The sequence below is a fragment of the Aquila chrysaetos genome, chromosome 3, assembly GCF_900496995.4.
Source record: "Aquila chrysaetos chrysaetos chromosome 3, bAquChr1.4, whole genome shotgun sequence".
NCBI lineage: Eukaryota > Metazoa > Chordata > Aves > Accipitriformes > Accipitridae > Aquila > Aquila chrysaetos.
Genome location: NC_044006.1, coordinates 3,369,347 through 3,393,717, shown reverse-complemented (window position 1 = coordinate 3,393,717; position 24,371 = coordinate 3,369,347). Strand labels below are relative to the sequence as shown.

The following is a 24,371-nucleotide window of genomic DNA, read 5'->3' as shown; positions in this document are numbered from 1 at the left end:
GTGTTGCTTTTTATCTGTCCAGCACTGAGGTGGTGAAGGGCTTTGAGAAATGGCCTGGATGAGACCTAAGGAACATCTTTGTATCTCCGGCTGGAGCAGCCGAATTTTGCTCCTGCGGTGTGTCTGCAAGTCTGGCCCTTCCTTAGGCTCCCTCCCTGTTTGCTCAAGGCTGGGGCTACCCGGCGGGGCATGAATGAGAGCTTCTCTTCCCGACTGACTGCTGCTCCCCCTCCTTCTCCCACCTCCTTCCCAAACCTCCTCTCTCCTCCCAGCTCAGCCCCTCGTTGCCTGTGCTCCTGAGCTCTGCCCCTCCAGCTGGAGCCGCAGGTTTATCTGGAGGCGAGGAGTCTCTGGTTTGTAAGCTGAGACCCAGGAGGAGGAGGAGGGATCTGCTGGACCCCGGAGGAGAAAGGGTTTAGCTGCCCAGGAGGAACGAAGAGAGGCAGAGCCTGGGCACCATGGCTGGATTCTCCGCTCTTGGGCTTCTCTTCCTATGTCAGCTATTAGCCACAACACCAGCTCAGGTAAGAAGCCTCATTTATGTCTTGTGCTCAAGAAAAAAGTCCGTAAGGGAAAAAGGTAGTGATCTGCGTGTGTTCTACCTGCAGGATGAAATGTGGCAATAGGCAAGTTGTTAGAGTCTAAAGTTTATTAAAAACGTGTGTGTTGCTTGTGCTGTTATGCAGAGAGTGCCTAACAAGCGCATCTGGTTTTGTACCTGTGTAGGTAGGCTTTTAGATCGTATCCTCCTGTGTAGAAACTGCTGCTTTATCCTTTCCATAAAAGTATTGTCTTCCCATTCAGGACTGCAGTTACAAGAGAGGAAGCCTTGGGAAAGGGGAGACCTGTTGATCTATTGATGTGAGAGAAACGGTTTTCTTTTACAATCGAGTAATGGTTGCCAATGAGACTGATCTCCTGATACGGGTCTTCATCTGAATCAGAATTTCTTATTCCTTCCCTCAATCAATTTTCAGATTTTACACTTGTAGCATATTTAACCCATGTTTACTTCAGATGTGAAGCTACATTAAACTTCCCTGTACGGTGTTAATATTATTGCCTGGGGAAGTAACTCCTCAGTGAGGTTTTTCATTGTGTTAGTGAGGAATTTTTGCAGTCTGGCTTGGGAATTCAGAGCTGCCCTCATCTGCTGCGAGCAGAGCTGCTTCTACAATGAAACCTTTGTTCACTGAAGCTACAGCAAGTTGCTCTCTGGAGCCCTCTCCATACAGAAGTCATTTATTGGACCTTTCTTTCCTTCCCCCCACCTCAGACCTCCTCCAAAATCCCAGATTTTCAAATGGTATCCTGCTCAGAGAGGAGACTTTTCCTTTCTCCTTCTGTCTGCAATGGTGTCTGCCTGGCTCTTCTATCACCCCATCAGACCGGGACTATAAATTGATTTTTAATGCCAAGCACTTGGCACCTATTGTCCGTGGGCTTTGCATTTCCTCCTCTGCCCCAGATGAAATGTGCCTGTAGGCAGTGAGAACTGTTTCCTATACAACCAAAACCCATTTGCTGCCCAGTGGCCAGCTCCGATTCCTAGCATAAGCCACCAGTTAAACAAGTTGGGAGCCCCGAGGATGTGCTCAGTCAAAAGCATTTTCCAAAGAGCCTTGCACCGCTCCTGAGCTCCTCTGAGTCCACCCAGGATGCTGGGGGGCTCTGGGGGATGGAGGGTTAGTGCAGATTTAGGGATAAGCTTGTAGGACTTGGCCATTGCTTTCTGATTTAGCCCGTATGTTTTTTCTGATGCAAAAAAACCCTCTTCTCTCTCTTTTTCCCCCAATCCTTTCAGAGAGTAGGACCACAAGGCCCCCCTGGACCACGAGGACCCCCTGGACCATCTGGCAAGGACGGCATCGACGTGAGTGCCTTACGGCAGAGGGCAGGCTCGGCCAAGGGAGGGCGAGGGGTGGAGGAGAGGCAGAGCCAACCGAGCAGAGAAGCTGCTCTTGTTCTCCAGAGACCCAGCCTTTGGGACATCCTTCAGAGGCGGATGGACCTGGAGAACCAGCCTACTCGCAAGAGACCTCCTTCCGCAAGAGTCACAACAGCGAGTGGAGGTGCTGAGTGGCCTCAGGTTCTTTGCAGGATCAGTCCCCTCTCTCAAGAGAGAGTTCAGGACAAAACTGGTGTATGCACAGGGATTCGTGACCCTGTTTGCAAAGCAGGGTATTTCTCTTTTGGTGTCTAGGGAGGAAGGAGAATGTAATAGGTAAGGTTGAGTGCATGGGTACGACGTGTGCCAGAGTCATTACACGTTCTGTAGTTCAGAGAGAGGTTTATGTGACACTTCAGAGCATCCATGTTCCTAGAGAGGCTCCAAGAAACTCAAATATGCAGCACTGGACACTGCTCTTACTTATATTGGTTTTATTTCAACATTGGCAGTATGGCTATCCCTAACTTACGTTGGCATGCGAGAGGTCAGAATCTGGCTCGGGTGTTGCCAGACATGAGTTGCCTGTAGTGGCACAAGAGGCAAATGAAATGGGCACCCTTTATTTCAGCAGGCAGTTCCTTATACGTACACCTCCTGCAGAGGTAGAAGACTATGTACCACAGGACTTACTGGAGGAGAAAAAAAACTTGTCCTATAACTTTTAATTGATGTTTCCATAGAAATGAAAAATTTTGCTTCTGTGCATCTGTTGGATAAGGACTGAATTGCGTCCTGTGGTTGGCAATGGATAAAAAGAGCATCAGATGGACCTTCAACACGACCACATCAAACGCAGAAGGCTGGATTCCTGCTTCAATACTCAGTTTGAGTAGCGCTTGTCTCTAAGCTGCTTATGGAATAGGGCAGGGCCTTTTAAAGTTTGTCTGCAGTAAGTTTATTGGAACTGGGCCTTTAAGCAACCTTGAAAAAAATTATTCATTCCATGCAGGTCACTTTCTTTTGGATAAGAAGGTAAAAAAGATATATGAGTTCCCTGGTATATGGTGAACAAGGAGCTTTTTTGTCTTCAGTGGTGAGCTTTCATAGTGGCTCTGTGAGTAAGGCTGGTGTGAAGAGAGAACCTCATTGATTTGCAGCTCGTTCCTCTAAAGTGTCCTTTCGACTAATGGAGGCTGTTTATTGAAAATCTCGCTCTGGCTTTTTAGCGTGAAAAGTTCAGAGCTGGTACCTCGACGGTTTCTCTCCGCTGTTTTTCATGGTGTGATGAAAGGCTTGAGGGGACACCCTGGAAGAGGAGAAAGGACACATGTTCACGTTCGCAGCAGTGAGCCTGTGGAGTCACTGCACCAGGACATCAGCGTGGCCAGCGGGCTTCAGGAAGGGGTGGCTGTGTTTTCTGTACAGAGTGAAAAAGAAGAATTTGGGAGGGACGAAGCCCTTCAGGCTTCAAGTCATAACCAACTTCTGCATACAGGCAATCGGAAAGAAACAAATCCCTGTAATTGTGTCGTTCAGTTCCTGCTTTCTACAGGATATTTCACCCCTTAATTCTGGAACAGTACCAGCATCACTTCTGATTGCTCTTGGAAACAGGAGCCCGGGGAGATGTTGGTCACGTGAACCTGCGCCCTTTAATCCACTGCTAAAAACTTCGGAAGGCTCCCTGTGGGACAGGACCAAATAGCAACATCTAATTAATATGAAGAACTTAGTCCTAATAAATCAAACAGCTGAGTAAAGTATTTAAGGTGTCGAGTCTTGCAGTCCCAGCTTGAGGCTGGAGTTTTGGCTATGCAGAAATAGTCTCTCATTTGAACAGACTTTATCTACATCCCTTCTATGGATATAGGTTGTCGGGTGCCCGGTTCATACGAGGTGGTCCAGCCGTTCAGGGACAGGCTCCAGGATGGTTTCTGCTATTCAACAGGACATTTAGTCCTTTAAGGAATTGCATAGGAGAAGAGATTCAGAGCTGTGGCTTGTGTTAGGCATGGTCATACAGCTTCCCGGTTTAAGGGCTACTGTTTTTCTGGCAGTACCTTCTAAAAAATTATGGCATATAAAATCCAACACTGCTCTACATTTTCATAGTGCTGCATGGAGAGGATGGTGTGGAGCCTGAGTGGTAGTGTCAATTCTACCACTGCAAAGAATGAAACCATTATTCTATTTTTTTTTTTTCTTTAGTGATGAGACTTCTTTTTAAAGCACAATCAGAACTTTTCTGGACCGTACCTATGCAAGTTCCCTGAACTCTGTAAGCCACTCCAGCTGGGTCGTCTTCACAGACGGCATTGGATGAAGGCTGTGTGGGAAGAGTCGCTGAACGCTTTTTGAGCTGGATGAGTGCTGCCGAGGTGTTCAGCAGTCCCTTACCGTTGGCTGTGAGCAGTGAGCGATGCATAACATACAGCTGAATTATTCAGGATATCTCTGAACAAACCTTGGATGAACCCCATAAGCACAATTTCTAGAAGCTCCTGCTTTTGTTCCTGCCTTTCGGTGGGAGCTGCAACATTAAGTCCCTCTGAAATATTTTATAATTATAGCCTTTTACATGCTTCACGTTTTATACTCGGTAACAAGCAAAATCTCTCCCTCCCAAGAATAGAAACAGCATGTTATGATCAAAAGAATTAGTGACAAGTTCCTGTGAATTATTTCTGGGGATGTAATTCCCCAAATTGCTAATAAGCAATTGTCACTTCTCAAAAATCAAGCTTTTTTTTTTTCCCCCCACTTTCCGTCTCCTGGCTTGACTTGCTAAGAAAGAGTAAACTTCCTTCCCTCTCGCGTAGCACCAGGAGAGCATTTCCTTTTGCTGACAGCTTTTGCCTCTAATTCCCAGTGATCTGGCATTAGGGGTATAAACACTGATTAGGCTTTTGATTCAGCTGACTGAAGTTCTGGTGCTCCTGCAGAGTCCTGCAGGGGTCCACGATGGCAGGATCAAGGTTTCAGATGGTCCCAAACAGCCTTTGCTGACGCCGTGACCTTGCTGTATGGATTACCGCCACACAGGCAAGAAAAAATGCAAGGGGCTGGCAATCTCCAGCAATGGAGAAGAGAGTAAACCACTTCTACTGCCATTTCTAGCTGCCTTTTCAAACCATTCATTGCAAAAGAACTGCTCCTTTCATTTCCTTGGCAGGGGACCTTCCCCACCTATGATAATGATAACTATTTATGGAAAATCTGTGGGCAAAGGACAGCTTCAGCAAGACAGAGCATAAAGATCCCTCTGTTCAATGACCCTCTGGTCTGTGCATTGATCGGTCACCAGTGCAGTACATAAATCCTTGCCTGAGCAAATCAAGGCAGCCAGTCGCGAGAGTTTTGCCCACAGACTTCACAGTTGCCGACGCAGTAAATATAGAAACGTGCTATAAATTCCACAACTTTTCTTACTGCCTTCTAACGCCTAATTATGAGGCCCACGGTGGGGATGGTGTTATTTCTAGCCTTGCTCTGTTAATAACCACCCTTTTTCCATATGGATGTTTTTTCTTCCAGGGTATCAACATGCCCCTTCCCCTCTGCTCGCCCACAATACCTGAACCTCTCACAATATTTAGTGTACTTATCCTAAAGCCAGGAGAGGAGGGTACCATGCAGACATCTGAAACTGGGACACAAAGTGATTTTCTGTGGGATGAGATGGGAAACCAAGCTCCAGTCAAGCTCCTGCTAGTCACAGATGATTGCTTCTTTTGGGGGCTAACAATAAAACACAAATATCTTGTTGTCTGGGGTCCATGCAAGCTCCTGAATGATGTTACAGCTGGCTGAGCTAGAAGGAGTGATTCAAAGACTTCTTACATATTGTCTTCCAAACACCTTTAATGCTGTTCTTAAAAGTTGCTTTCCATTAGGATAGGAAAAAATGAGCACTTTTGAAATATTTTATAAAAATTGGGTTAAATCCAGATTGTGCAATTGAGTTGGGTGGAAATCAGCTGGGGGCTTTGTTCATTTGCTTTTCCTGTCAAAGTTTAGTCATATGAAGGAAATCATTGTAGGCAGTTTGTTCATTCTTCACTTTCTGATGGTCCCCAACTCCTGGTAGTAGCACAGTTTCATACTGTGTCCTGGATACCTGGAAGCTTATCATTGTGTCCCTCTGTTTCATCAGGAAGATGTTTGAAAGCCTCGATGGCCATCCAGCTTCCTCTCTGCCCCACTTGCAGACAAGCCCAAGTGAAAATAATTTCTAAGTATACCTGGAAAAAGTTGGAGGTGCTGGGCACCACTGAGAAGCACTGGTTCTCTTTGGGAGGCTGAGGATGTGGGTTTCACCAAATCTGCTATTGTAGAGGTGGAAAAGGCCACCCAAGTTCATCCTGCTTTAGGGGGTAGCAGGATCTAGAGCATCAGCTTCATAAGACTGAGGGTGGTAAAGCTTGGAGTGGGCATGAAGGGAGACTTGAGTGCTATGACAGTTGGGAACACTGTTGTTGCAAAAAGTCAACAGAAAGAGGTTCAGCACTAACACTGATGTCTTTTCTCTTTCATTTAGGGAGAGCCGGGCCCTCCTGGTTTGCCAGGCCCACCAGTGAGTATTTTCTCGTTGACGTTGACTTGCTCATCCTTTTGAGAAGGTCACGTTGTAAGAGCTAAGACTTACTGGCTCACTTTCCTCTTGATTTGCAGCATTGGTCTGAGTCTGCTTCAGCTCCTCAGTCTGCCAAGGGGTGCTCAAAATTGTACCAGGTGGTACAGCAATTTGGTTTGGGCTACTTACCCCATCCCTTTCTACCCCTCTACTAGGAACAGCTTATGAGTAACTGTGTGTGGAACTGAGCCAAAGCACTGAAATTAATTAATTAGGATTTGGATATGGATTCATGGCAAGTTTCATCTCTCTGCAGGAATTCTTCCGTGTTGCACGGTGTAAGATTAACGCATAAACAAATTAACTTCCATCTTGTAGCCTGTAGCAGCACACGCCACGTTTCTCTTGTTAGTATGTTAAAAATAATTGCCTGTTTATCTGATTTAGGGGCCAAAAGGTGCACCAGGGAAGCCTGGAGCAGCTGGTGAAGCCGGGTTGCCTGGCCTTCCTGGAGTGGATGTGAGTATTTTGTCATCTTCTCTTAGATCTTTTAAATATTTCACATAGGTGTGGGTGTTTTCCTGAAGTCTCTCATCAACTTTCTCTATGTCTACTGGAGAAGCAAACTAGGTCCTGGATCTACATGTATGTTTTGCGTTTCAGGAGAAATTTAGAGTTGAAAGCATCCCTTGATTGAACTAAGGACTATAAGAACAATTTTGAGATGCGTAACTGATAGGACAGCACTCTTACAATGAAACATGGCAGTTCTTCAGAGGTGCGCTGGGCAAGTCTGCAGAAATACAGGCAGCAGCTGACATTTCTGGAGCAAACCCATTGAGCGTCAATTCAGAAATCCAGCCGCACTTACTAGCTGAGGCTTGCTGGTCGCTGGCCTGGGATTTGCCCTACAGCCCTGGACAAGTGACTGCCCACGGTCAAGTTTTCCCAGCTTACCAACTTACTGCCACGGTAGCTGAGCAGGGGTAAAGTTTTAGCCAGCACATTTTCTTCTGCACCAGCCGAGAGGAAGCGTTCAGTCAGCTTCCACAGCTAAGCTGCAACTCAGTAAACACCAGTAACAAGACTACTTGGTGCTGTTCATCCACACTTAAATGCACAGGGCACAGTACTGATAATTTGTTTCTGGTCCTTTCCTTTGTGATTAATTACAGAGAGAAATAAAATAGTTAGGCTTTCCTGAGAGCTTGGCATCCAGATGATTTGTGCTGATGACAGTGACAGGGACTTGCTGTAGCTCTTCTTACTGTATTTCTCTGTTTTCACACTTAGGTTTTTTTGGTTTTTTGTTTTTTACAGGGTTTAACAGGAACTGATGGCCCACCTGGCCCAAATGGGCCTCCAGGAGACCGTGTGAGTACCACATTAGATTCTAAGTCCCTTTAAATGAGCTTTGTCACTGATTGATTGATGATTTCTCATTCCTTTGTAAATTGGTGACATTCAAGCGTTGATTACTATGGCGTATTTATCCATACACCCTTGCAGAATACTTGGACCCTTGAAATGAAGCCCCAGATGGCTTTTCGTTAGGCAGGGTGTGAGATCCATCTTTCTTTCACATGGCTTTGAATGGGCTTGGATAGCCTCAGTGGTGGGAGTGCCAGTGCAGAACAGCTCTGGTGATATTTTGAGTATCTAAGAAGTTCCTTGAAGCAGTCGATAGACTTAATTACGAAGTTTATCAAAGTGAAGCTATTTTGGCTTTTATGTGCAGTCTGAGTACCCAGCTCTGTTATGTTTATGATTACTGCTACTGTGTGTTAACTGTTTAAACTTTTGCCTTTTGTAAATTCTGGGGCTGTCCATATGGTTGACATTATTAGTTGCTTTGGCATAAACTTCTCCTGCCAGCATAGCAAGAAATAAGAGGGTTTTTCTTGCTTCTTGCATATTACAGCTCTGCTAAGGGGCACCACAGGGACAGAGAAATGATTCCCTGAGATGTTACAGATGTCCTTCAGATCATCTACAACGGGGCCAGAAAGGCACTTGGGCCTCCTTGTGACATTAAGAACTAAACATTAGTGAGCCATTCAGCACAGATGTTTATCCAGCATGACTATTTTCCTGTCTCCCAGCATGGGAAGATAAGGCTTGTATCCAGAGCTGATTTACTGGTCTCTTGAACTCGAGGCTGCAGTGATGGGCTGAACACACATCACAGCGGGCAGAGGTTAAAAAAGGTGGACTTTTCTAACATGTTCGGTATATCCCAATAATCCATTTGTTGCCTCAACTAGTTACCCAGAGCTCAAAACTCTGTGAGTTGTCTCATTTAGTTAAAGGGTTGAGTGATAGAGCCATGTATCTTTGATACGCTCTTCTTCCTTTCCCATGTGCAAGGCAAAGTTCGCTTGGCCACTGGGGAATTTGAGTGGCAGGACCCAAGCGTCTTGTTCACAGCTCCAAGCCTCCGTCCATCGGCACTGCACTAAAAACCATCTCCTTTGCTTTTCCTCGTGCCCATCTTTCTCCCCAGAGATCCAGGGCTGTAAAATCCTGACCACTCTCAGACAGTCTGTGGCAAGAGTCCAGCACCTTCTGGGAACTGAGCCCTGGTTTTTAAAATAGAAAAGTTCAGGACCACACGCAGAAGACTGTGAGCCGTTTTGTGCCCCTTTTTTATGTTCAGTGGTAGTATTTGCCCATGCCCACTTTAGCACACAAGCTCCTAGTTTGCAGGGTAATTGAGCAGATAATTTCTGGGCACAAGAACTTCCTCTTCAGCTGTTTAGTAGAAGCACACAAACACAGTTACTGTAACTACATGCTCTGATTTGATGTGCTTTCCCATGTCTTGTAACTCAATCTGTCAGCATGGGGCAAACTTGGGACCTGTTGTCATTTATGGGAGCTTTTCAAGGTCAGTGGTCCATCTGGATAATTGTTTTAATTGGTCTAATAAAAGCCCAGAAAAGGAAAACCTCTAAAAGTTTTAGCACTCTGAAAAGACAGCATTGTTATCCCAGCTTTCTTTCTTCTCCCCAACTCGTAGAACATATTTCAGTCTCCCAGGAATCACTGAAATAAACAGGTGTCTACTTACTGTTGTGGGATTGAATTCATGCTTAACACTATGACTTCTTCTAAATAAGCATATTTTTCTGGAGTGTCTGAAAGCGAAGGTGTTTAGCATATGGAAGTGGGCTCATGGAAGACAGTTTTTAGTAATACATTATTGCTAAACGTTTCTTTTCCTCTATATGCCATGCTTCATCAGTCCAACAGTGATTCATGTCTGACCAGTACTGTGAAGGCAGCATACCAAAATGGTTTTTATCTTAAATATCTCCTGTTGCTGTCAGCATCCATTAGCTCTTCTCATGGTCCTGCTTACAAACTGATTAGATCAAGCCTACTTGTTTTTCCAATTAAAAAAAAAATCCTTTATTTTTAGCCAGGAATGAGCTGGGTTCTGAACTCAGTGCTAGATACTGGTGTCCTTCACTGGAAAGTTTTCAAAGGCCATTTTGAAGTTTGGTGCTTTACTCAATAAGCAATGAGGAAAACATAATTATTCATATTTATTTATGAATGTCATATTAATCAAGTATTTGCTCCATAGTTGTATATTCATAAAGTATATTACTTTAAAGTGAAAAATTATGGTGAGATTCTTTTCTAATCAAAAGAGAAAGAACATTGTTACCAGGAGAATGAGTTGAGTCAGACAATGTTATTAAAATCGAGGTGTAAATTAGAGTCTCTCCTTTGAACTTAATGGAGTCACGTCAGCTTGCTCAGGGACTCAGTGATCTTTTACTGTACCAGGAATGTTCACTGCTGCGTGCTGCACCTTAAACCCTCAAAGATACCAAAATTAAAGAGAGTAAAGTGCCAACGCTGGACACTTTGGGTACTCTGCTAACCTTTTGGCATGCTGGCTAAAGCAGAAAGGGGCTATGCGGCTGGTTTCGGTGGGGTCAGGATTAGGGTATAAGTCAGTAGGTGCCAGGAATTCAATGTTTTCTTTGCAGGAGGAGATCCCAGCTTGTCCCTTACAACCGTCAGTAGTTTGGCATCAGAAAAGCAGAGTAACCTGCAGCAAGAGAAATGAATGAGCTGACATTTGCCGCAGAGTTGATTTTTATTGGATTATAGTCCTCTCCTCACAAGGCTGCTCTTAATGAGGCCTTGGGTCCACTGTATGTTTCTCCTTAAGCTTAACAAGTGAAAATATTTCTAATCTCATTTGGTACGCAGAACATTAGGAAAGGGCTGGCGTCATCCCTGGGGTCACGTTAAACAGCAGTGTATTGGGATATTTCCTAGGTCTATCCATCTGCCTTGTTCTCGTGGTCCTAGGGGTAGATACCATTTAATTCCAGCTCCGGACATCATTCTCGAGATGTTTCTGTGCAGTGTTTTGAGAATGTTTGGAAAAAAGGTTTGGGCAATCTGGCTGGTGAGAGGCTGGGGAAGCCTCATGCTGTAATTGCTCTTTGTCCCCTGCACAAAGAGATGAGGATTTTGCTGGCACTAGTTTAATGCAGTCCATGAGTAACAACATGGTTTGTTCTGTGTTTAAATCTGTCACCTTCTCACTTACTATTTTAAGTTCTGCCTTTATCAGAGAGCAACATCAGCTGAAAACAACCCAAATGCAAGCAAAGAGCTGTCTGCGGCAGGGCCTTGAGAACAACACGGCTCTTCTGCAGCGCCTGAGTGTCAGCACAGCTTAGAGAAACTCACCGTGACAGCTGCATCAGTGCTGTTGAGCAAACTATTATTTTATTTATCATCCATCGCAAATTACACTGGCAATTCTGCACTTTTTTTTTTTTCCCCTTTTCTTTTTTCTTTTGGCTTTTTAAAAGGAGTGACAAAATCGGTCTACTCTGATCAGCTGCCTGCCTCTGCTTTTCTTTCCCTGTCGCAGCAACAGCTGTTTTCTGAGGAGGCTCTCAGACCCGAGAGCATCAGGCAGCAACGCACACCCGGTATCTCTTGGAGATATCTTAATGGCTGCTGGCCAAGGTCAACCCACCACACTGGGGTTTTTTGTTCATTTTTATATTTGCATTTACTTTCTGTTTCAGAATTACTACCTATAATTAATTTTACAGTCTACCAGCCAATGGTGGCATCTTTGCAATGCAGCAAAGGGATTAAGAAGGTCTGTCTGTCTTACTGTCTTCAGTTAAGCAGGAATGTAACAACTTCAAGAATAACTTAATTCTATTCTAAGACATAAGAGCTCACCAAACTCTAGTTAAGCTTAAGAGTAAGAACGCAAACTGGGAAAAGGAGATTGGGTATTTGCCAAGGAAGCTAGTGAAGAGGCAGAAGCTGCCAAATCTTTGTCTTTGCTTGAAGGGAAAATGTATGAATTAATAAATTCGCTAGAATGAGTCCAAATCTTGTAAATAGCTTCAGATAATTTAGTCATTGGATCTACAATATGAATGTATTATGAATGAGAATATTTCAAATGGATGAAATTCAATTTATGAACCTTTAGATATTCATGGAGACTAATCTGAGGCCAGCTGTGACTTGCAGAAGTATCTATTTGTCTTTTAGGACAGCTCATGTTTTAGTCTCTCCTCTCTTGACCAGCAAATGGTGAAGAAAGTTACTGGGGCCAGTTCTGAACATCCATCCCTACTATCTTAAAATGCTCTTTAATCAAGTAATTAATCAGGAATGACAGAGTCATTATCCATAAGCTTTTGTCCTTATATTTGTGAATTCAGCTGAGCATCTCCAGCTGTGTGCTGTTACTGTAAGACACTGCTGGAGTTTTCAAACAAAGACTGGTGTCAAGAAGAGCAAGCATTGGTGTCTACCCATGTGGGAGTTTCTGGTTTATCCCTGCTAATTTGCACTCTGTTTTTTTCCTGCAGGGTGCATTAGGACCTGCCGGGCCACCTGGACCAGCTGTAAGTAACCCCTAGAAGGGCATATGTAAAGATGGTTTGTAATATTATGCTAAAACAATCACCAAGAGAAGACGGGAAGCCTTGTATCCCAAACAAAGGGATCAAAGCCTGAATGAGTGAAAATATTGTTTGAAGTGTTTAAATATGTATGTATGACCTGTTCTGGTAACACAGGGCCTGTTCTTAGTCTCTGAGTTGTTAAAAGCAAGCCAGCTTGGGATAAAGACTAGCATATATCAAATGCTATCAAGATTATTAGACATTTAGATAATGTCTAATAAAAGGAAAAAAAAAAGGAAAAGTAGATAAACTAGAATGTTGTCTTCATAAATGTCTGTGCCCCATTGTCACATCACCGTATGTGGCTTTACTTAGAGATGTCTCGTAGGTAACAGCGATGTAAAGGGAATACAAATTATTAGAGGCAACAAAAGGATTCATTAAGACTCCAGCACTGCTCTGATTGCAAATTACAATAATTGGGGACAGGGGAGTGCTAAGGTAACTTAAAAAAAATTAAGCAGCAGTTTCTGAGGTTTGCTTTCTTCCTGTATGTTCAGTTTCAAAGTGATCTTTTACTGTTTCAAATGTTGTTTCCAGGGCAAAGGACTACCAGGACCTCCAGTAAGTAATGAGGCTCTTTTTTGAAAAAGAGGTTTAAATTAGTATACTAGCTTTATTGGATATTCTGAGTGTTACAAACCCACCCCAGGCCTTGGGTCCCTCTCCTGCGTCGGCAGCTTTGTGCATTTTTATGCTTACCGTGACCCCAGGGAAGCTGGCGCTGGTGTAAATTCAAGGCACAGCAGCCTTGTAATTGCTGGAAACCACCAGTTCTGGGGCAGCTTTTGTTTGGTGGGTTCCTGGGGTATCTCAGAGCTGCCCTGTGTCAGATGGGACAGATTTTGGCAACACAAAACATTGACGAGAGCGTGCTCTGTGGGAAGGTGGAGCAAAAAGAAAGATGTGTGTTGGTAAAGTGATTGTCTGGGTGCAGCATTGAGCTCCTCGGGGGGGGTTAGACAACTGAAGACAGCCAGACTGTTTGTTTGCCCCTGGGCTTTGGCAGCTATGGGAGGTCGCCACGGGTGTAAGGATCTTCTCTCTGTTCAACAGGGGCCTCCAGGACCCAGTGGGCTCCCAGGTGGAAATGGATTTCGGGGTCCTCCTGTGAGTTTCTCCTACAATTTGATCCTCATTTACTGATTGTGCCACAACCACAGAAGAATGAGGTTCATTTCTGGTCTCTTACCCCATTCTGGAAGCGTGATGCGTAAGACACTGCAAGCTCTACAAACGCCTGTGGGCAATGCTATTCCTTGTATCAGCTTGTGTAGGATCACCCCAGTCAACCAGTGCAATGCCAAAGGTGTGCAACTGCTTGCAGCCGTATCTTCCTTTACCGACTATGGGTAAGGACAAAAGAGCAGCCGATGTCACAAGAACAGGGGTCAGTTACCAGCTGACGTGTACTTTCAGCATCCTCAAAAGAAGCTACTGAACAGGATGGGTCTGATCTGAGCAAGCCCATTCTGCAGAAGCATACCATCATTTTTGGGTGCCCACAGCTCCACCGGAGGGAGAGGTACAGAGCCAGTGGAACAGGGATGTAGGTGCAGGGATATGTTCTTCTGTCCTAATCCCTATGCTTGCATATGCATCTGCTCTTCTCTTTGCAGTCATAGAAGCCTCTGCAGAAGGAAAGGTGCAGTTTAGTCCCATTAGAGATATCTTGCCCCATATTCACAAATACGCAATGGTATTTGGTAGCCACCCTTCCTTTCCTTTCGCATTTTCATTTAAATGGTTAAGAAGGGGAATTTTTATTATTTTTCACTCTTTTTAGGGTCCCTTTGGTCTGCCAGGATTCCCAGGGCCACCTGGACCACCCGGACCTCCCGTAAGTTGAGACTTGCAAATAAATGTGAGAAAATTCCCGTGGGGAGTCCAGAATTTTCTTCTTGCTGCCAGAACGTACGCGTTTTATTTGCTGCCATTGCTTTGAGCGCTGCCTTTCCGGGCTAGGTTTCAGCAGGCCGTAAACACCGTGCCCCAAGGAGAGCAGTGACTTTTCACTGGCTGCACTTTGGTGTGTTGATTATCTCCTGTTTATCGTCTGTGCTGTGGGGGTTGAGGAACCCAATGACATCCAGGCTTTATGGCATAGGCAGATCGCAGGATGGGCTTTCTGTTCTCTCCAGGTTCGTGTGATTGCTTGGATCACGATGTGTTCTTGTAGGGGCCAGCAAAGGGGGCTTGAAACCAGCAAGTCTCTGTTTTGGGTTTGCTGCGGTATCTCTGAAGGGTTGGAGGGGTAGGGACGTGTTTCCCAAGGAACTTCCCTGGCCCGAAGGAGAGCCAGGCACAGCTGCTCTTCTCAAACTGCTGCCTTCATCACCTAAGGCTCAAGGCTCTTCCCCAAGTTCAGCTGTGCATCTCCAGAAGCTAATTACACCCCTGACATGTCTGTTTTGAGGACTGGTGCTGCTCATAATGCTCTGGGCTCAGGAGCTGCATTTTATGCTGTGGGGCTGGGTATCTGCCTCATGCTGATCCAACTGAGCTGGGTCTGTAAAGCGTGTTTTCCAGAAATTGTATTTTCTCCCGGTGTTTGTCTTGATATATTTAAAAAGACCACGTGTCATGAATTGCAGGGTCTTCCAGGCTCCTTTCCTGATGGCGTTGGGGACCTTCAGGTAGGTTTTTCTTCACGTAGCATGAAAATATTTTTTGGTTTAATCCCTGATGTGGCTTTTCATTGGCATACTTGGGTGTCTGTCAGACCATTTAACATGCACTGTCTGGATTTGCAGACATGGGTCTAAACTGCCTTATCACTGAATGCATAAGTGTTGTGTGTGTATTTACAAGACTGAAATGTTCTTTCAAGGAGGTAGATGTGCTAGTGCTAATTTTTTCCTTGATCTTTGCTTTCCAGTTTGCTTTCCAAAATGCAGGTTTTGCATACATTCTTCATTTACAAAACAACTTTAGCATTTGGTAAATGACAACAGCTTTTCATGCATCTGTTTCCAGTCCTGCTTTGCAAGAGAAAAGGTCATGTGTGTTGCACTGTTTATTTCCATGGATGGTGGCACTGGGTTCCTATGGGCATATGCTTTGTTTAGACTTCCTTCTTTATGAGAAAGTCTTGACTCCTTTCTTTCAAGGGAATGAAAGGAGTGTTAAGTCCATGAACGATGGAAGTGACATTTCCAGATTTCACAGCTGTTGTTGTGACAGCATCTTTGGTTTTCTAATTGGCGTGCCCCAAAAAAGCTCAGAGTCAGTTTAGATTGCCTTATGGCAAGTCATGTGGAAGTTAATAGAAAATGATACTATTTCTGCAAGTTTAATTTAAGTTACCCCGTGGAATATACTAGAAAATTAAATTTCTGCTACAGAGGTGTTGCCTGAGGTTTTATTGAGAGAAAAAACAAACAAATAAAAGAAAAGCTGCAGAAGAAAATCTTGTTCCCTATTTATAGTTTTTAGAGTATGGCCTTTTAAGTCCCCATTAAATATCCATGCACGTTCTGATTTGTTCCCAAACTCACCCACCCCTAGACGTCTGCAGATACCAGCTTATTGGTATTTGGATGAGTTTTTAATAGGTCCCCTTCTGATAAACTCTAATGTTTGTCCTTGTTTCAGTTAGGTGAGTCACCTAATGGAAATCAGTAGGGGTCAACGAATGCATAGATTTAAATACGTTCCTAATGATTTACAAGATACCCATCCAGCTTCACTGGGGAGCTGTGGTTCTCCAGCATTTTGGACTGTGGACCACTGTCAGCCTTCAGAATTTCTCACAGCCCATGTTCAAAGTGAAGCAAACCATTCATAAATCATTATTTTGTGGGTTACTGGGGGCCTGAGGACCTGTTTAGGACCCTCTGACGTAGGGAAATGCCAGTGAGTACATGATGCTATGAATGAATTAGATTTAGTGGATTTAGAGCCAAACCCCACATGACCTTTTCGCCTCTCCCTAGTAATGAACCCAGCTTCCCTGGATGCGCTGTGCGAGCTTGATAAACCAAAGAGTGTTTCTGTTCCTTGCAGTGCCCAGCTCTGTGCCCACCGGGTCCTCCAGGTCCCCCAGGAATGCCGGGGTTCAAGGTAAGAAAAATACAAGCTACAGATACAAGGGTCTGTCTCCCAAAATAAATACCACTATGAACCCCTGGGATTAAACTGTTTTGTATACAGTACACATCTCCTGTGGGCTCCACAGCTCTCCAAACCAGCCATGCATTTGCCTGGGTTTATGCTGTCGAAACAGAAAACCCCTAAAGCAGCCAAATTATGAGACAAGAGGAGGATGAAGGACCTGATCCTGCCCTCTTTGCAGGCTGTTCGCCCACTCGTAGCAATAGCTGCTCTGCCACTGAGCTCAATCCTGCAAAGTGTGAGCGCTCTCCCTTCACCTTCAGCCAGAGGCTCTGCATCCATCCTGCGAGTACCTGCCTGCGCTCGCGGGCACGTAGCTTTGTGGCTCCATCCTTTGCAGGATTGCAACCTTTGTTAGATGGAAGATTTAACTCCAGCCGTTTATTCTTACAAATGAAATTGAACCCTTTTCATAGGGCGAGCACAAAGATTAAAACATCATGCAAGCCTTGTAGGACACAACTGATGAACAGGAGCAAGCAGAGAGCAGCGGTTCAGGGCTGCCTCAAGAATGATGTGCTGCCTTTTCAGACTTCAGAGAGCTGTAAAAATCTCACCAGTTCTTAAATTGTGCTCACAGACCCTGTAAACACAGAGGTACACATTTTACTGTAGCAAGGCATAACTTACGTGATTAAATACGATTTAATTGTCATTTTATACCCAGTGTAGCACCAGGCAGCTTTCTGTTGATGTTGTTTGATTCTGGTGCATAAATTCTAGGTTGCAACCCTCAGGAAACCTCCCTCAGCAGTTAAACATCTCCTTCTCTGTCCCCTCTATGATTCACATGAATTGTGTGCAGTGGGTTACACTCCAGCAGTAAGCTGAAGTAATAAGTGACTCAAGTTTTTTTTAGCAGGATTTAACAGAAGTTGGCAATGGGGGGAACATCTCCTGGGAAATGCTCTCAATTCCTCATGAACTGACCTTTTGCAGGTCTCTTTGGTCTCTGAGCTGAGTCATAAATATCATTAGAAATACACAATATTTGGGGTATAACTATTCAAAATTCATAGCTTATGAAATGGAAAAACCTATGAAGGTCTCCAATTATGATGCAAATGATGCACAGGACCTTTTGCATGGTGAGGAATAACATCTGCCATGGCTGAAATTAGTCTGGGTCTCTCCCACAGTACTAGGAAGGGAGCCAAGAAGCAAACTGAATCTGAGTTTATAGAAAAGATTTCAGTGGGACATGGATTTCTTTGCAAGCTTGATGATGCAGACATTAAAGATGACTTAAACAAAAGGGGAGGTTAAAGATGCAGAAAGGGGTTTTCAGGAGCTCTCGGCCCCATTTTCAAAAGTGATGGGAACTGAGTTCTGGTCCCTGACCTGTAATTGAGAATTGCGTCCGGAGACCTGTAGCCTAGTCTCACCGCAAGTCACTCTTGAAAACCAAATCTGGGCGTTTCCTGAAACTAGATCAATTCTGACACAGGGATACCGAACACAGGAACGGTGCATGGCTAATTAACCCCAGAAGTGACCTCCATTCACACGGTTACAGCACATGTGTACATTATTTTCCCAGTAAGTTGTTTGTGTTGTGTGGGTTTAGGTCTTACAGCTATCTCACAAAATGTAAATTTTGAAACAAGACTGTACTGGAATGTGAATAATTGGAGCTCTTGTTTCTAGGGACACACTGGTCACAAAGGAGAACCTGGTGAAATAGGAAAAGAAGGAGAGAAGGTAAACTTCAATGTAAAGGGGGTAGGGGAGGATTTTTCTCTTTAAAAGCACCATAACAAATGATTTCTTCAAGAAGACAGGGAGAAATGAGGCAATTGGCTGAACAACAAGGAGAAGTTACTATGACTGAAGTGCATTGGCTTCCATTGCTCTGCATGTATGACCGTGTGCTAATACTTCAAGAAAATTCATCTTCCCAATGATCGCAACGTTAAGATCAGTTTGATAAGTTAACGCCTGTTGTCTCACATGCAGGGATGTCAGCTCAGGAAAAAGCCCTGCATTAATCACTTGGGTAAATTCCTGACTGATCAAGTGTTCTGGCACATAGAATAAATTGCCTGTAACGTAGAAGCAAATTCTGAAGCGGAGATCTGGGTGGGAGCTCACTCGCGGAGAAATAAGATGGGAAGGTCCCTGGTTTTGTGTTGGCAGGCTCATGCTGTCTCGCCTCTTGTCTAATTAATTTTTCTCTCTCAGGGTAACCCTGGCCCTCCCGGTCCTCCAGGAATCCCCGGCGGTGTTGGCCTGCAGGTAACACCTACTCTTCAGAGCGGTTCCCGCGACCCTTTTACTGTGCAACTCAATGGTGCCATCAGTCATCTTGCATCACACAAACAGCTCTCGCCTCTGCAGAATAATAAATGTGAAAGCTGGTGCTGGTGAAAAAACCCAAATCGTGCTGGTTTCGCTGAGCTTTAATTCAGGTCCTGCTTTTGGCACCTCACCTTGGATGAGACATCCAAGCAATAGTAGAGCCCTGGACACCTTTTGGGTGGATCTGAGGCTGAGCTCTGGGCTGGCTTGACAGGCGGGCTGGAGAGGGCAGCGCTCTGAACGCATGTCTGCGTGGGGTGTCTTCACAGTGTCGCTTGCTCAGAGGTCATCACCGAAGGGGAAAATGTCTCGTTTGTGCATCAGAAGGCTGAGCTTTTTGCCGCTTTTCACGGTTTCTTAATGTTTTCTGTGTTGAGTTGCTACGTCGTGCTGTTCTGCCATTTTATGTTTAACAGTGATTGGGTTTTAACTGATTTGTTTTCTTAATTAGGGCCCAAGAGGACTAAGAGGCCTCCCTGGACCAATGGGTCCGGCTGGTGACAGAGTAAGAAACACCTTCTTTTAATTTTTTTCCCCCGGACCCCCCAGTTTGTCTCATGCGAGGTCCAGGTGGCACTTGTCCTTACTGAAGACCACTGGAGAACTTGTAGAGATATAAAGTGCAGGCTCTTTCCCGCACGCCCCTAGCAGAACAATCTTCCAAAGGCAGCAGGAGCCTGCAAACCTGAGGGATTGACAGGATCAGGCCCAGCCTGCTCTAAGCAAAGTGCTGTCCCTGCAGGACTGACAATGCTAAAGAATCTTGCAAAAAACTGGGAAACGTTTCATGAACATTTCACTTTCTGTTCTGTCTCTTTTTACAAGAAAAAGCCAAAGAATTTCTGGTGGACAAAGATTTTCAGGACGTGAAAAGTCTCCTCAGTGAGAACAGGGTCAATCTTTAGCTCATCGTGGCTTTGGACTTTTGCCAAGGTCCCCTGACCATCAGCCTAGAGGCTGAATAGTTTTGAATTTGATGAAGTCATGCATTTATTTAGGAACAAGTGTGTTACCAAGATAGCAAGGCCACGAATGATATCAGTGTATCACAGAGATAGTGATGGGGAGATCCAGAGTAAAAACCTGCTTGTTCAGAGGGGGATCTTTTGCAAGACTCTATTGCAAACTAGCAAGAAATATGGGGTGTCTTTCCAGGGCCTTTGTGTTTTCGTAGGTTGTGATATAAGGTAGGGATACTGTTACTTGACCCTCTGCCAACCACAGCACTACAATGATGTATTATTCTTTGCAGGGTGACATTGGTTTCAGAGGGCCACCTGGAATCCCAGGACCTCCAGGGAAAGCTGTATGTACCTACTTCTCAGCATCTCTATGGCCCTGCCTTCCACAACCAAAGCCTAAAGTTTATTCCTCCTGCGCTAAACTCTTTGCTGCCAGTAAACAGGAGGGGTGTGCTGACCACCTCCATCGGATTATTCCCTTTGCCTTTTTCACTCCAGTTAGAGCAACGTTATTTCACCCGACCCAGACCTCATGATGCCTTTCCCTCGGTCGTGCCCCATGCCAGAATATGTTCACCACATTTCCATTGCTCTGTTCTTCGCTGCTCTTCCCTGAGCATCAGCAGCTGTGGGCAAGCACTTGAGAGGGGCATCTGTGGTGGCATTCTTGGGAAGGAGAGTTTTGAGAAGGAATCAGCAAGCACTATCCTGAGCTTTCATCCTTTGAACCTGGTCTATTCCCAAGTGCCCACAGCTCGCATGAACTTTTGCTACGAGCAGAAATGGTTGTGTATTAAAGATGCAGTCCTCATCCTTTTGCAGAGCTCTGGGGTGAAATGTAGAACACGGAACCTGCACGCTTACCTGTGGACAGACTCCCGTACCCTCCTTACTGTGCCCAAATGTGAGACCTGAGCTGCGTCTGCAGCATTATGGCCTCTCTATAAAAGCATTTTCCACCTAGTCTCTTCTCAGTGTGGATAATATGACATCTGCTTTATAGCAGGCACCCGCCTGCACCAGCCAACACACTGCAGCCTGCATTGACCCCGAGGCAGTACCCCCCTCTGGGGACCCCTCCCTAGTCTTTGCAATTATAGAAGAAATTCATCCGAAATAAAATAAAAGGAGGTGCTTATTGTCCACCAAACATTTAATTACCCCAAGCAGGATCTAGACAGTAAATATTAAAGTTTTTCTCCCACTCTATTTCTGGTTAAAGAAAATGCTTCATTAAATGAAGGGGAAGGTGGTCTCTGCCCCGAGAGATTGTTGGCAGAGTCCCTGCTGCAATTCATCTGTATGTCAGGAATTACAGAGCGTAACTGAGAAAGTACAGCCGAGTTCCTAGGGGAATGTGTACGCTCACACCTCTGCTAATGCCAGAAAACAGCACAAAAAAACCCTTCATCATTTGCACCCTCGAACCATTAGTCTTTGTCATTGTGTGATGAAGATGCTTAATGGGTTTTTCTTCCTCTGTCATAGGGAGATCAAGGAAACAAAGGACCTCAAGGATTCAGGGGGCCCAAAGGCGATACTGTAAGTGCAGTAAAACACCCGTCTGCTCAAATTTTGGACGTGACATTCAAAGGAGTCTGTTTCACACGTTTATTATGGCTTGTCCCCCCTCGGTTTATTTGAAAGGGAGGTGAAAGGGATGAAAGTATTCCTCTCAAAAATGAGATGTTTGAGTCTTATTAAAGATGCCTGAGTAATAAGGTGCCTAAGTGCTGCTTACAGTCCAGAGCACAGGGATCAGATGTTACATCTCCATCCCTTGAAACAATCAAGAATTTTCCCAGATGCTGCCGCCAGCATTGGGCCGGTTTTCTGGTGTGTCCAAAGAGAACCGCTATACCTACATGAACAGGGTGGGAGCCAGCACAAACTGAATGAAATGTCCCTACAGAGTTTGAATATTCTCTTTGCTGACTGGTTGTTCTTAAGGGTTGTGTCCTGGATAACACAGGATTTATTGTTCATTTCTAGGGTAGACCTGGACCAAAAGGAAACCCAGGGGCTCGTGGACTCATAGGAGAACCTGTAAGTCAATTAAGTAGGATGCACGTCTCGCTGTTCTCTTGCTTGCAGATGATGAGATAAAACACGATAGGAGAAAACTTGCACCTTACGGTCTTTGCCATCAAACTTCTGCTCTGTGGGTCTGTGTAGCCTTCAGTGTAATCCTGGTTGGACCAAACCCAGTTGTACTGCTGTTGATGAAAAATCTCCCCGTCTCCCAGTACAACTGGAGTTGGACCCGTTGCCAAAAGGTTCTTTGATGTGAATGTATTTTGCAAACTCCGGTATCTGTCTCATAACCTTAACCTGCATTGTGCATGGTTGCAGGGCATGCCTGGCAAGGATGGACGGGATGGAGCTCCTGGACTCGATGGTGAGAAGGTTTGTAAAGTCCTACTTAAACACTGCAGGAAAGATTTCTGTTATTGTCCCTTGAGTTTTGTAAAGCTACTGATGCTTGTCAAGAGCATGGCTGGAAAGCTTTTGCTTCTGAAAAGTTTTCCAATAGTATAACAAGTGAGGAAGGGTGAAGCTCCTTCTATTAATTAATCCCAAGGAAATTCTCTAAAGAAAGAAGATGCACATACGGGCCACGCACATAGGATCTAAACTCAACTGTGTCCTTATACTTAGTGGTTCCTATTGGCTGACTCTAGGCCCTCAGAGATGCCTTTTCAGAGCTGTCGACAGAGACATCTGTTTATTTTAATTGCCTGTAGACAAAGTGCTGTCAGGTGCTAGTTGCCTGGTTTTTGAACGGTGATCCCGCAGGAACAGGGACCGTGTGCTGCCAGGAAAGGCTGGGAGCTGCAAGGGGAGTAGGGAAACACCTGGGAGCTCTGGGCACCCAGTGTCCAGGGGGTACCCATCCCCTGTAGACACAACAGGTTCTTGGTCCTGCTCATATGGGGAGGGAGAAGATTACAAATGCCTGTTTGGGAATGGGTCCCCTACCTGTGTCAGACCATTTTCCAGTACCAGAGGGTCCCTCCTAACCTCTCGATATCCACAGGGTGATGCAGCTCGCGTGGGTGCTCCTGGAGAGAAAGGACCAAACGGACTGCCTGTGAGTATGGCAACAGGACCAGTCACCTTCGGGGTGCTACAGCAGCTTGGCCTGCGTACAGAGATCCTTCCTGGGGAGAGGGGAGGTTCGTTTTGTGCATTGTCTCACAAGGGGCCCCATTTAAGCCAAGAGGAAATGCACTTTTCCCACCATACAAACAGGGGAGCAGTGTACAAGATGGAACGGAAAACATCTGGAGTAGCACCAAATACTAGTACAGTAATACCCTGGCTTTTGGCCACTCTGGCTCTGTTTAAAATTTAAATGTGAGAGGGATTTTCTCATTCGCATCCCAGTGACATGCATCCCTTATGCAAGGAGGTAAGATCTGGGATACAAATGGTGATAATTCAGCAGTAGCCTGAGCTCTGTCCCTTGCTTACTGGTGTTCATTGGCAAAATGTTCCCTCTTTCCAGTCTTCCAACTGTTTAAATAGAGGTAAAGTGTTCCTTTCTTCCTGTCTTACAGAATATTTTGAACACCCCTAGAGAGAGGTTTCTGCTGTGCAAAATGTTGCTGCTGCTGCTCTATTTGTATGTTCCTCCTCTTTGCTGTAATTGTCAAGGATTAGTGTATATAGAGCTGCTAGTGCGGTGAGCAAGAGGGAAACTGAAGCCATAATTTTCATGGTGAAAGCTGCAGAAATGCAAATCCTCCATTTCTTCAAGCAATGTTGCTCCTTGTAAATCCAATCAGACCAGAATAACAAATTTAATAACTCTGCTTCTGACATTGCTTTAATTTTATTTTTTTTTCAGGGACTGCCTGGAAGAGCAGGTGTTAAAGGCTCAAAGGGTGAACCAGTAAGTGAGTCTCTCTAATGATGGGTTCTGGTGCAGAAGCTGCTAAACTTGTCACGGCAAGGCTTTTCGGCTTTTGGGGACTGGTGTGCCCACAAGTAGACCCTGGGAACACTTACCCCGAAGTGATGGTGTCAGCGTTCCTGCCCGGGCTGGGTTCCCCTGGCAGTGAGGAGCAGGCATTAGGTAGAATGACTGAGCTGGCCCTGCTCTTGCTGAGACAGCTCTTGCGCCTCGTTCAGTGAAGACACAGCAGATGCACGGGAGAGCCGTCAGTTGTTCAGTAAACCTCAGAAGGGAGCAGTCACCCTTTTGTCAAAGTCCCAAGAGCAGGCTTCATCTTTGGGAATCAAAAGGCTGAGCATCTGCAAGCAGGAGCAAGATTATCTCATCTTGCCTTTGGAAGACTTTCCCTCTACCTCAGGAGAAAAGCTTCCGCAGAGCTTTAGATTGGCACCAACCTGTGAGATAAAAGAAAATCTCAGACAGACCAAAGCAGTCCAGCACATAGCTGTTCTGGAAAGCGTCTTTTTTTTTTCCTGTCCCTCCCCTTCCTTTCTGAATTTCCCCCTCTTCACCTGCATCATTATTCTTGCTAATCCTCATGCGTGAGAGCACGCTGCAGGAAGGCATTTCTCCCTGCAGAAAGGTGATGCGGAATGAATGAAATGGGGTG

General features: G+C 45.1%; 1 protein-coding gene across 1 annotated transcript in view; it reads left to right on the top strand.

Annotated features, from left to right (window-relative positions):
* Positions 1–24,371, top strand: part of COL9A3 (collagen type IX alpha 3 chain) — a 41,394-nt gene that overhangs the window by 1,501 nt on the left and 15,522 nt on the right. Inside the window, exons 2-21 of the mRNA XM_030008318.2 lie at positions 23–524; positions 1,805–1,873; positions 6,429–6,464; positions 6,912–6,983; positions 7,785–7,838; positions 12,335–12,370; positions 12,971–12,994; positions 13,487–13,540; positions 14,217–14,270; positions 15,025–15,066; positions 16,436–16,492; positions 18,191–18,244; positions 18,725–18,778; positions 19,293–19,346; positions 20,094–20,147; positions 21,292–21,345; positions 21,796–21,849; positions 22,156–22,209; positions 22,841–22,894; positions 23,654–23,698. Coding sequence (XP_029864178.1) covers positions 459–524; positions 1,805–1,873; positions 6,429–6,464; positions 6,912–6,983; positions 7,785–7,838; positions 12,335–12,370; positions 12,971–12,994; positions 13,487–13,540; positions 14,217–14,270; positions 15,025–15,066; positions 16,436–16,492; positions 18,191–18,244; positions 18,725–18,778; positions 19,293–19,346; positions 20,094–20,147; positions 21,292–21,345; positions 21,796–21,849; positions 22,156–22,209; positions 22,841–22,894; positions 23,654–23,698 — 1,041 coding nt within the window. The 5' untranslated portion in view covers positions 23–458. The remainder of the gene's footprint in view (positions 1–22; positions 525–1,804; positions 1,874–6,428; positions 6,465–6,911; positions 6,984–7,784; positions 7,839–12,334; positions 12,371–12,970; positions 12,995–13,486; positions 13,541–14,216; positions 14,271–15,024; positions 15,067–16,435; positions 16,493–18,190; positions 18,245–18,724; positions 18,779–19,292; positions 19,347–20,093; positions 20,148–21,291; positions 21,346–21,795; positions 21,850–22,155; positions 22,210–22,840; positions 22,895–23,653; positions 23,699–24,371) is intronic.